General features: G+C 44.7%; 1 protein-coding gene across 2 annotated transcripts in view; it reads right to left on the bottom strand.

Moving 5' to 3' along the window:
• Window positions 1-2,410: 2,410 nt before the first annotated feature.
• The window catches only part of CCDC142 (coiled-coil domain containing 142), a 187,886-nt gene continuing 176,929 nt past the window's right edge, over window positions 2,411-13,367 (bottom strand). For both annotated transcript variants that reach the window (XM_078678788.1, XM_078678787.1), the window contains one exon: window positions 2,411-3,011. In XM_078678788.1, coding sequence (XP_078534914.1) covers window positions 2,749-3,011 — 263 coding nt within the window. In that variant the 3' untranslated portion in view covers window positions 2,411-2,748. The remainder of the gene's footprint in view (window positions 3,012-13,367) is intronic.

The following is a 13,367-nucleotide window of genomic DNA, read 5'->3' on the forward strand; positions in this document are numbered from 1 at the left end:
GTATCTTACTGCACACTTCGGCTGCATCACTGGGAGCTGGAAAGGTTCACTGATTAGAATCATTCCCAACAATATACTCTCGATGATCCAAGGTTGACCTGATTAATATCACTCCTTGAAGACTCTAATGGAATATGTGGGGGATGCTGATGATTGCTTTCAAAAGCGTTCGCTCAGCAGTTAATCCCTTTGGAGCAGGCTGGGGCACAGTGGACACATCACATTACCTCTCTGCTTGGATTATATCATTTGCAAAGTAACATGCACAGATGCATTAAGTGCTTGTTTGGTGGATTTAAATCTGCTTTTCACACTGTGGATAGGACTCTATGGTGGTAGAAAAGCTATAAAAGGGCAATTCATAGGGACTGTCATCTTTACTTTTTCCTGTCCAACCTAATACTTGAACTCAGATCTGTGTGGATATGAAGCAAGAGAGAGAGAGAAAGGGGAGAGAGAGAGAGAGAGAGAGAGAAAGAGAGAGAGAGAGAACCCCCTAGAATTGATACTGTTTTGGTTTCCAGCAAGAGTGCGTGCTTGCACCTTTGCTTTTTTCTCTTTTCCTGTGTGAAACTCCAGAAACCATTACACCAGCAAATGGTAATTTGCTAAAAATAAATAACTGTCAGACATTTTATTATATACTAATGATATGGCAATCCTGGACTACCCTAAACTAGGGCTCCAGAAGCAGCTGAATGGTAACTGTACCACTTTAGCAGTATGAAACGTATGTTTAATTAGAATTTATATTGAATGTTAAACAGTAAAACATTGTATCACAGAGTTAGGGTGTTGCTTGTGATAGAAAGTTACAATAGTTTTACAAAACAGGACTGACAAGTATGAAAGTGTGCAAGTATGTGGTATTTGTATATTTGTGAAGTGTGAACCTAGCCAAAAGGCAGTGGAGGACTGAACAAGCAGCCAGTGCTTGGAGAGGAATCTGGTGCTGGGAGCAGAAGTGTGCTGTAATGTAATGAGAGCATGTTCAAGCAGATGGAAGGGTTGCATGGCTTTAATAGGCTTCTTTGAGAGGCCCAAGTGAAAAGCTTACTGATGAGTGCTAAATGGTTTGGAAGTAGAGCACTGAGGGACGCCTCTTGGTTGTTCACAGCCAGGGGAGTTCAGGCCTCATGGCTTGAGTTGTGTTTTCTTTCCATAGGCTCAGAAAGGGAATTTTTTAATAAACCATTTTTACCTTCACTGCCTGGCAAAGTATTAAGTCTGTGGTGCCAGAAGGTTTTAAAGATTCATGTTTAAGTGAATCACAATTTGAAAGAAGAATAAATAAGAACTTCAGTGAGTTATTTAATAAGTATTAGCTTTCGCTGAATCAAGAGAAACTTATTAGATGTGACCCTTACTTATTTTGCAGGAAAAGTTACTTCAAGAGTAGTTTATAGAATTGGTGTGCAAATCTGAAACCAATTTCATTAAAAAACGTTGGTACACTTATTTACAAACAGAGAGATGCTTGAGACTGGAAGGTAACTACCGAGCATGCAGGGTTCAACGGTACTCAGAAATATGTTGTTGTTTTGTTTTAGCCAATGCATTAAAATTCACAATATTGCATGAAAGCCAGCTGAAGTTATGCATAAGTGTGTGCACAATGGTCTTATGCGTATTCTGTTACTCTATCCTGTTGTGCTCTCTGAGGGGAAGAGATATCTTAAACCAATATTGCACAACACCGGCAAACAGTATCTGGAAGCATTTGTATTTCTTTTTTTTCTATGTTCGGATGAGGTGGCAAATGCAGTCGCTTTGTTTCTAACGGAACTAACGAGAAACAAATGTTCCAGGGTTTTAAGCTTTTAAGCTCTTATTGCTCAATTTTTAGCAAATATGAAATATTTAATTTGAGATTCTAAATTGAGTCATTTTGTATTATTATGAACCTTGGAGTCATATTAAACACATATTTAAGAATAAGATATGATTGTTTGTTTACATTAATAACACACACATTAAAAGATGTAACTTCCAACACTGTACCTTCTAGAATTTAAAGCCTTGAGGAACACCTGTGTGCAGTTCCAGGTTGTTTTGGAGTTACTGCAGTAAAACCATGTGGGCTCCAAAAACATCTTTGGTTGACGAGAGGTACACTGGGTTCCAATATTTTTTTACGCATAAGAATCTTGCCGGTGGACTAACATGATACTCGGAATCTACAGCCGGACTACCTGTAACACCTACGCAGTTCTGCAGTAAATACAGACTGGTGGCAAAGCACCGCGCCAGTGCACCCTTTGGGTAGGTGGGCATTCACTGTTGAAACTGGCCCTTGTGAAGTCACATCAAACCACTTCCATTTCTCTGTCTAGGAAATGTGTCAATATACTGCCTTTTGCAGCATGATCCCTGAGCATGTACACCACACTAACTGATTGAGTCTCCCCAATTTTACTTTCCAAATTCCATTTAGTTTAACATTTCGCTTTAAGTTCACCACCTATGCATAAGAAACTAATACAAAACAATGAAAATTATTTTTTAAAAAAATTCTTATTCAATTTCAACAAAAGATTTGTGCTTAAGTTAGGAAAATAGAGTTCAAATATTTTATCAAAATAGTATCATAAGGAAATAGGGAGGGAGTCTTCAGTCACAGGGAAGTGAAGTTGTCACATGGGAAAGGAGCTTTCTGGTATAATACATGATTTGTTGACCACACGCCGAGAACAAAGCTCTGCATAATTTTGATCTCCTGGTCTGAATGATTGGCCAAGAGTGGGCGGCTCAAGGCTCTGGCGTCCTACTGACACACGAGAGGCCCGGCATTCTCCAGCGCCGCCCGCGGTGTAGGCGCAGAGAGAGCCACTCCTGCTGGTTGACCATCAGATAGGACTCCGGGGTGCTGCTGCTACGCATTTTGCTTAGGAGATCGGCAGTGGCAGACGACTGGGCTTCCAGCACGGCTCCGTTCCTCGCAGTCTGGATGTCCAGGCTTTCAAGGCTGTTCAAGCTGCCACTGTTGAAGTCTTCATGGTGACTGCAGGCACCTGAAATGAGCCCAAACATAGAGGTGATGTTCCAATGACCCTCTAAGCAACAACAGATCAAGGGGTTGGAAACTAAAAACAAGATACTCTATTTGAAGCGTTTACCAATGTTTTATTACATACATGGTTGGAGTCTTCAAATGAGAACTAAAGTATCAGATCTGAAGCCATCAAATTGTCCACAGTTCCCCCCACAAGTCCATCAGTGACCAGGTAGATACTACAATTGATAAGACAAGCAAACTACATCCTTCCGCACTCATTTACAGAGAGGTTCTGCAAGCAGCTGAGAAGCTTGTTAATACAGAGTCAATTCCCCCATTTGCATGTAAAGAAAACAACATGATAGAAGTCATCATATTTGGATAGAAAAAATGAATGGAAATGGCAATGACTAAAGGTACAGATGGTAAAAAAAATCAACAGTGCAATACATATAAAACTTGCAGGTTTAATGCCCTCTGCCCACTTCCACTACCCCAGCTCCTGCAGTCCCTTCGCCTGCCATGCCTTCTCAGCTATATCTCTGCTGCCATTTTCCCTCCCTGGCTCTGCAAAACAACATGGAAAACACAGTACATCACGTCATCAAGATGGGATGAGCTTATGAACCGAGAGTCCCTTCCACTACACACTAAAGGGGATGCTGAACTTCTCAATACATTTACTGTAAGTAATTTGAACCTGATCTCGAACTATAAAAACAGGGTAACAGTGAGCTTCAACTTTATTTTTTGCTGATCTATTCTTAGCTGAGCAGGCTGGAAAATGTCTTGTCCTGTCACTTTTCTCAGAGTTTTGGCCCAAGCGTTCTTGAGTTCACCAACTTATGGCTATTCTTTTATATATTGCTTAGCACTCTCCCACTGACCACGAGCCGAAGGAGACCCATCTTCTATTGCGAGACAATCCTGCTACTCCCAATATACGTCTTATTCGGGTCAATATTGCTCTGTGCCTCGGGTTGCTTATTTCTGTAATTTCTGGCTGCTGCCTGCTCTCTCTCCTACTCAGACCAGCTTTGTTATTTCATGGTTCTCTGGTATAAGACACTGGTGAATATTCCATGCCCAAACTGTCTTGTCGAAGGAAAGTCAGCTAAATCGCTATTCGTATATGAACAATTTAATTTACTAATAAAAAATAAATTTATGCAGAGTTCTGAAATGAATTAGGGGTCAATCAATGCTGCATATGCTTGAGACACATTTCAAGTGTCCATCTGTGGCCGCATCATTGCTACTTGATCAGATCTGAGACGAGATTTCTTTTATCGCTTTAAATCATACTGAGAGGACTTAAGAGGGTGCACGGAGAGAAGCATCTTCGGTGAAATTGTGGGACTGAATTGAAGGTCCTTAGAAAAAAATTGGAGTTCAAGGTCCGACAAAAAGGACAGTGTCAACCCTGCTCAAAAGGTGAATATGTTTTGTCTGCCATTAATAAGGCCCAGTGGGAAACAATAGGATGAACAACGGGCTCTTTCACAGAGTAACTCCAAGGACAAAAGTCACTTTCTAAGCTCTGGAATCGCCAGGCTGATGTTGCATTGTCTCTTCTAGGGCTTGAACTCCAACAGGTATGGGTGCTGGATCCAAGACCATGTACAGAAGTAGCACAGTGGAACAGACCTCATCCCATAGAAGCAGCTAAGATTCATTCTGATTATGGTAAATCCCAGTTCTCTTCATAAAGGTTACTATGGGAAATTTGTTTTTGTAGCACTTCTGAATGAAGAGTGTTAAAGAATGTTTGGTCTCATTAATATTTTTGTTTTGCAAGTGTTTCTTACCGAAGTGTGCCACTGTCCTTGGGTATGTGCATGGATGGTATACAAATTGATAAATTACATCGTGATCAATCAATCAAGGATCCATAAAGCACAGCAAATCAGCCGGGAGGGTCTCAAGGCGCTGTGATAAGATTGCGCTTTCTCCCTTACTGGAGGATCTCAGGATGGCACCATTTACTGAGATGCACAGGAGCGTACGCGTATATACAAGGCTAACTGTAGTTGTTCACAAGAAGGATTACTGAAGATACAGGGAATATTTGATCCCTGTGCAAGGGTATTCTCAAGTATGGTTCATCTGAAGGGGCACGCCATGGTCATGCTTAGATGGCTTTGAGCCTCAGTTCTAACAGAGTTTTAGTTCAGGCTCTTAGATTACAATGTTCATTTTTCTTTCCTCCATTTTTATAATCATTGCTTGTACTGATGTTAGTTGAAATCTTGTCATAATAGCATATTTTTAAATGAGTTTTAAACGTGCAGAAGCTTAACTGTTCCTTCCTTCTTGGGAGACTCCACCTTTATTCCAACTCAGGTCAGAACTTAAGTTGACAGGTAAACACTTGTGGTAATAGCGCTGAGGCCCTTTCATACATTACTGGCCCCCCTGATGTCCATTCTTGATGGTGACTGAAAAAGAACATCTGCCAGTCCAGAGGTGAGCCGGACTCCCAGCAGCAATGCCTTCAATACTGAGCCAGAGTGACAATTCAGGAAAGCACTGAAAAGAGAGACCGCGTTGATTGTGGATTAGTCTGACTCACCTGCAGGAAAGTTCACTGAAGAAATGAACAAAAGCATATTCCCACATATAGAACACTTTCCCCAAATATAGATCACAGCCCATGGTACAAAAAAAGCATTTTAAATGCCCATTTGTCAAACACAAAGCCGAACGTAGTGGCAGCTACAGGAATCAGCACAAGAGGTGCGGTGCCACAATGATGTTAGCAGCACGGAAAAGATGGGTTCACGATGGGGCACCATGATGTCCACCGCTCTAGGCCTCTGTTCTTGTGCAGTACACTACAGCGTGGTCAACCACCACACTGGCGCAGCTCCAGCTGGAAGGGAGAACACCTCACTTGGATGGGGTTTGCATGCTTTTTCTCTGGTAGTGAGGGTGCCAATGATAACCTTATGGTGATGCACATCGAAGACTACGGAGGGTTCAGACTGCCATGGCTTCAGAATTGCCTTCTCCTTTTTAGGTCTCGCCTAGACGAAAGCAAAAGCGAAAGCTTTTGCTGTCTAGGGAGACAACTTATGTTGCCGCTTTCTGGGGAATGAAGGGGAATGTGGACAGCAGAGTGTTACGAATTTCTTCTGCCGGAGATTGGACCTCGTGAGCGCGCACGTCGTCACTGACGCATGCGCACAAACAAAGGCATCCACACACTGCATATACACACACGCACCCCCCCTTAAACATACACACGCGCACACAGACAGACAGACGCACGCAGAAACACACTCAAACAGACACACACACACGCGTACACCCCACCCCCACTCACCCCTCCTCTCACTCAACTTACCTGTTCTGGCGGTGCACGGCGGCGGCTCCTTCTCCCGGGTGGCGGTAGCGCTTTGCGGGGCTCTCTCACCACATGAGAGCCCCGCCTTCCCCATGCGCCCGGCCGCTCTTCACCCGGTCCCCCATCTCGGGACCGGGACTCAATGTGGAGCCTTCGTGGCTCCTCGGGCAGCTCTCTCCGTCTCTCGGCGCGATGGGGCGGGACTTCCGGTTGGGGCCGCGCTGGCATTGGCCGGCTTCCCAACCGCATCCGGGTCGTCGCGGGCAGCGCGGCGGCCCGGCACAGCCATGATTCGTATTGTTTTTTTTTTTTCTTCCCATTTGTGGCTCGTTGTACATCCGAAGACTCCGTATTCCTGCACTTATAATGGCAAAGCGAAAGCGCAAGTACTACAATGCAAACTTTGCTACTTGGACTGGCGAAGGTACTCGTAGCATACAGGACGCAATTTGAGAGCGGTGGATGGACCCATGTGTTGCAGAAGAGAGCCCCAGGTCTGATTGACGCTTTGGGAATATGACTGACGAGGGTGAGAGGTTGACAGGTCAGACGAACTCTACTTGGCAGCAGTGATTACGTTTCAGCGGTGAGGTCTGACTTTACAAGTGTGATGCCATGCAACCTTTTTTTAGTATTGGCTGCTGTTCATTGCTTTTTACGGCACTCCAGACCACTCATTTTAATGATTGGAACAACAATTTTAGTCGAGTGATTTTCTTCAGCTATTCTCGTGAGAAATGCACTCTTGCTTTGCTTTTCAATAAATGATCTGCCGAGAAGGCATGAGAAAACAATTTGAACATAGCAGATAATATCTGTAAGGTAGAAATGCACGTTGCTTAATCAGTAAAAGGTTCGCCTGGGTCCAGATTTAAAAGCACCGATTGCAATCGTGTAAACATGTATATTTTCCACATTGCTATGTTTGAACTATTGCCTTAAATGTTCCCCTAATTCCAAAGCACTCAGTGGCGGAGAACAAAAGATGTTGTTTAAAAGGGCATTTGTTGCCGAAATATGGAAACGTCGTAGGACAGTTATTTAAACATTGCTAGTGCACAACTGCTGGGTCATTCGCAGCACTTGAATGTTAACAAGAAATCACTTGCTTCCGGCGACAAAAGGGAATAGCTGTAGGCACGACTGCTTGAATTACCTACAGATGATGGCATTAGTTTGAGTCCTACTCCTCACTTTTATTCATTACGCATGGCGCTCCTTGCCTCATCAGACCACTCACATGCCAATACTGTAAACATTTCCCTCCCACCTCCACACCAGCAAGCTCTCACTCATCCTATATGTCAGTTGTACATACTGGGAGAGCGGAGACAGTCACTGTCCTCTCTCTACATCCCTTTCTCTGTACACCTTTCTTCTAACCCCTCTCTCTCTACACCCCTCTCCCTCTCTACACCCCTCTCTCTCTCTACACCCCCTCTCTCTCTACACCCTCCCTCTCCACCCCTCTCTCTACACCCCTCTCTCTACACCCCTCTCTCTACACCCCTCTCTAAACCCCTCTCTCTCTACACCCCTCTCTCTCTACACCCCTCTCTCTCTACACCCCTCTACATCCCTCTCTCTACACCCCCCTCTTTCTCTACACCCCTCTCTCTCTCTCTCTCTCTCTCTACACCCCTCTCTACACCCCTCTCTACACTCCTCTCCCTACACCCCTCTCCCTACACCCCTCTCTCTCTACACCCCTCTCTCTCTACACCCCTCTCTCTCTCTACACCCCTCTCTCTCTCTACACCCCTCTCTCTCCACACCTCTCTCTCTCTCTCTCTCTACACCCCTCTCTACACTCCTCTCCCTACACCCCTCTCCCTACACCCCCCTCTCCCTACACCCCTCTCTCTCTACACCCCTCTCTCTCTACACCCCTCTCTCTACACCCCTCTCTCTCTCTACACCCCTCTCTCTCTCTACACCCCTCTCTCTCCACACCTCTCTCTACACCTCTCTCTCTACACCCCCCTCTTTCTCTACATCCCTCTCTCTCTGCACCCCTCTCTCTCTCTACACCCCTCCCTCTACACCCCTCTCTCTACAACCCTCTCTCTACACCGCTCTCTCTACACCGCTCTCTCTACACCCCTCTCTCTACACCCTCTCTCTACACCCTCTCTCTACACCCTCTCTCTACACCCTCTCTCTACACCCTCTCTCTACACCTCTCTCTACACCCCCCTCTCTCTCTACACCCTCTCTCTACAACCCCTCTCTACACCCACTCTCTACACCCCCTCTCTACACCCCTCTCTCTACACCCCTCTCTCTCTCTACACCCCTCTCTCTCTCTACACCCCTCTCTCTCTCTACACCCCTCTCTCTCTCTACACCCCTCTCTCTCTCTACACCCCTCTCTCTCTCTACACCCCTCTCTCTCTACACCCCTCTCTCTACACCACTCTCTCTACACCACTCTCTATCGCCCTCACTCTATCTATCCATCGCCCTCACTCTATCTATTATTTTCACTCTATCTATCTATCATTCTCACTCTATCTATCGCCCTCACTCTATCGCCCTCCCTCTATCTATCTATCTTCGGCCTCCCTCTATCTATCTATCGCCCTCCCTCTATCTATCTATCTATCTATCTATCTATCTCCCTCACTCTATCTATCTCCCTCACTCTATCTATCTCCCTCACTCTATCTATCGCCCTCACTCTATCTATCGCCCTCACTCTTATCTAATCGCCCTCACTCTATCGCCCTCACTCTGTCTATCTACCTATCGCCCTCACTCTATCTATCTGTCTATCTCTCTATCGCCCTCACTCTATCCATCGCCTTCACTCTATCCATCACCCTCTATCTATCTATCGCCCTCCCTCTATCTATCGCATCACCACAGCATCACTCAGCACCACCACAACATCATTATGCGCTACCACAGCATCACTGAACGCCACAGAGTCACTCGTCGCCACCACAACATCACTCAGCACCACCACAGCATCAATCTGTGCAACCATTCAACAACAACTGGTTCAAATATGTTCTCTCAATGTTTTAAGCTTTATTACAAATGTCACAAAAAGATGTTAATATTTCACTTCTTTTCTTGGATTTTCGTCACAATAAAATACAGTGAACATAATCTTCACAAAAGTTTAAGCTATTGCCATTATAACTTACAATAACTTTTATTTAAGTATTAATTATTAAAGAAAAATAAAAGCCATTGTTATTTGTAATATCAATACATCTAAGTCACGTAAATACAACACATATTGCATTACAAATGCTATAGGTGTCACATTTGAGAAAGTTAAAACTATTGGCATTGTAAATGACAAAGCGATTCATTTAGCTATTTTCAAAACCAACACATAAATACAAAATTTGTCATTTACAATACCAATAGCTCAAACTTTCCTAATGCGAGACCTATTGCATTGCAAATGCTTGTTTTACCTTCTTCTCTCATTCTTGCTGTTCCTTTGGTCTCTTTCCCGTCTTTATTTCTTCATCTGCAGTTATCACCTCTTTGTGTTTCTTCCTGATGTCGTCTGGTTAAAATGCAGCACGAACTTATATCTTGGACAAAACGAACGAATAAGACACATTTTTAGGTCTCACCTGGCGTTAGCAGCGCGCATGCTGCCCTTGCCATGCGAGGTTGCTTGGAATCAATACGATTTCAGAAGCTCGCTTTCAGCTCCGCATGTATTTTCCATTGGTGCGCGTCATTTTGCATCACTGATTATGCAAACCGGGTGTCATGATTGTCCCGGAAGCTTTTTAGACCCTCCTGGTTACCACCCTGTCAACCTTTTTCCCCGCCCGGGTGGACTGGATCTTTTACTGGCGGCGTGACACTCTCTCCTTCATTAGTCGTTGTAGGCACTTTTTTCATTAAGGAGAAAGCCTTTGCGCAATGGCGACAGCTTGTTTATTTTTGCATCGCGCTTTTACTTAAAGTGAAAGCGCCATGCAATTGTAAACAAGCGGTTGGCTTTGCGCAATGTTGACAGCTTGTTTAATTTAACTTGCATCGAAGGAGTCAGTGGTTGGATGTATGGATCTAGAAGTGCAGGGATACGTGAGGCCTTAATGTATGTATACCTACACGCACCACGGACTCAAGACCTAATGGCTTGACCAGTGCTTATTGTTGTATTTCTTTTTACGTCATCGCATAACTCATGTGCCACTCAATTATTTTGTAGCTTTGTATAGTGCTTTGGTGAAAGCGCTTTAAAAGTTAGTGATATTAATGTCCCTTTCGCCATGGCGTCCAGCACGGGACTCGCGTTTAAAGTTCTCCGCCCAAAGCGTTCTTGAGCAGCGGCCAATCTCACTGCAGACGCTGTCCCCTCTCCGAGCACCGAGCAGGACTCAGCACTTTGTGTGTGCACAGCTGATCCCCCTCGGCACTTCGAGCACACAGTAAGGGTGGACACTGAGAGCCCGGGGGCCACGGGCTCTCTGGCAGCCTCTGAATCCTGGCGCGAGGACCGGAACTGACTCTCAGTGCTTCCGGAAATGCCACAGACTCTAACTGTTCAAACTTGAATAAAATATCTAGCTTTTGCGTAAACTCTAATTTCCTTCTCCGGTGTCAACATTTCAAGACGTACTTCTTATGCAGTTGTCTAGTCTACCCGATGATGGCTGCGTTTCACTCAAGATTAACACACGTATTTAACAAGAGATTTTTTTTGTCAAGTGATTTGTTCGCTAATTTAAAAAAAAAAAAACTTCTGAAAATATACTTTGAGAAAATAATATTGTTCTTATGGGGGGAAAATGGCAATTATGTATAGCATACCAATTTCTGGGTTTGTTCTAAGAAAAAATACCAGGTTTGGTAATGTTACTACTGACGCGGAGAGCTTGTTCGAAACAGAAGATCCGTCCCTCCTCCCCCCAAGTATGCTCACAGGAAACTAAAAACCAGAATGCGCATTATATTAACACGTCTCCCATGGAACATTTACTTCTTGATAGCAACCTTGATTTCACCACGCACGCAACCTAGGATTCATCCTCGACTCCTCCCTCTCCATGTCGAAGCAGGTCAGCGTCGTATCCTCCTCCTGCTACAACACCCTCTGCATGCTCCGCAGGATCAACAAGTGGATCCCGACCGAAACCAGAAGAACAGTGACACAGGCCCTCGTCAGCAGCAGGCTTGACTACGGCAACGCACTCTACTCAGGCATCCCAGCCAAACACTTGCGTCGACTACAACGCATCCAAAACGCCTCCGCCCGATTGATCCTCAACGTCCCCCACCGCAGCCACATCACCCCGCACCTGACAGACCTACACTGTCTCCCCGTCAACAAGAGGATCACCTTCAAGCTCCTCACTCATGCACACAAAGCATTCCACAACACCGGACCGGCCTACCTGAACAGCAGACTCAGCTTCTACACCCCCACCCGCCAGCTTTGCACCGCCAGCCTCGCCCTCGCCGCTGTCCCCCGCAGCCAACGAAAGACCTCCGGCGGCAGATCTTTCTCCTACCTCGCCGCCAAGACCTGGAACACCCTCCTGACCCACCTACAGCAGACCCAAGACCTACTCACCTTCAGAAGACTCCCCAAGACCTGTCTCTTCGAGCAGTAGCGGCACCCTCCCCCCATCCCCTCCCCTCCCCCTTCAGCGCATTGAGACCCTTAATGGGTAAGTAGCGCGCTTTACAAATTCTTTCATTGATTGATTTCATAGCCCCACTCCCGCTGATCCTTTGACTCGGTTCTCATGCTCTTAACGTCCTGTCCTCTTGAACTGCTGCGGTATTGGACTTTACATACACTTGTTTTTTGGTAGGCACGGAGAGATTAAGTGATTTGACCAGAATCACAGGATGCTAAGCCGACACAGAGGCAAGATCCTGGCAACGCCCTACGAGTGCTCCATGGACTCACCCAGCCTCAATGCTGCTTGTAACCCTATATTGTTATAATTTACATAATTGTGCAGCAAGAGAATTGTTAGCATGGTACCTGGTCTTCACCTGGCTGCTATCAAGGAATTGTTTTGAATTTGCATTTACTGCGTTACATGTTTCTCACTCTGACTAACATGGATCGCTACAACTATTCAATTTATTTTATTATGTTTTTGGCTCTCCGAGGAGGGCCACATAAAATATACAGAATTAAACACACAGTAATTACATTACACAAAAGAACAAAGAGAATTAAATCCTTTAAACATCCTCAAGTAGATACGAAACTGACGTATAAAGCACAATTACAAAAATCGGATAGTCAAGACACATCTCCAGAGACATATTAATAAATAGCTAAGAACCCTTTGAAAAAATTAAAAATGTGAAAGCAGAACATTTCATTAGGAGGGCAATAAAGTGCAGACAAAAAATCGTTCAAAGTGACAATGCCAAGATACAGGCAGATAACTTTTAACCATCTGCAGCGTAATTTACGAAGCGCAGGGCAAATCAGCAACACATGCATATAGTCCTGGATGTTTACTTTACAAAAATTACATAGGGGAGAGGAGCCATACCATTTAGATAACAGTCGGTTCAGGGGTAATAAATCATAGCGTAAAAGAAACCAAAATCTACGGATACCATGTGGTAGGTTCCATATTACATAGGGTTGTGGGAGTTTCCACAGGTAGGAACTAAGGAGAGGATCAGGGAAAGGATCAACCTTCCTTTTTTCACAAATTACTTTTTTATCCATCTGGAAACATAAGTCCCATGAAGCTGCTTTTAAGACAGATTTTAACTGTAAAGGAGAATACAAAAACAAAGCAGTTTCATCTAGTTTTAGAAGGGTTACAGCTTTTCTAAAATTACGGACAAGTTGAGAAAACTCATTGAAATTACCCAATAATTCACTTTTGAGGAGTGCTCTCATTGTCCCTATCTCTGCTCTTGCAAGACAGGCCACCCATCTAACAAGGGCCGATAGTCCCTGTACCCAGCTACTCCTGAGACCAAATTCAAGCCTACAGGCGGCCAAAGAGCACGCAGTGTTTAGGGAGGAGAGAGATCTTAAAAGTTTCCCCTCAATCTTATGGCAAAAGT

The sequence above is a fragment of the Lissotriton helveticus genome, chromosome 2_2 (genome assembly GCF_964261635.1).
Source record: "Lissotriton helveticus chromosome 2_2, aLisHel1.1, whole genome shotgun sequence".
Taxonomy (NCBI): Eukaryota; Metazoa; Chordata; class Amphibia; order Caudata; family Salamandridae; genus Lissotriton; species Lissotriton helveticus.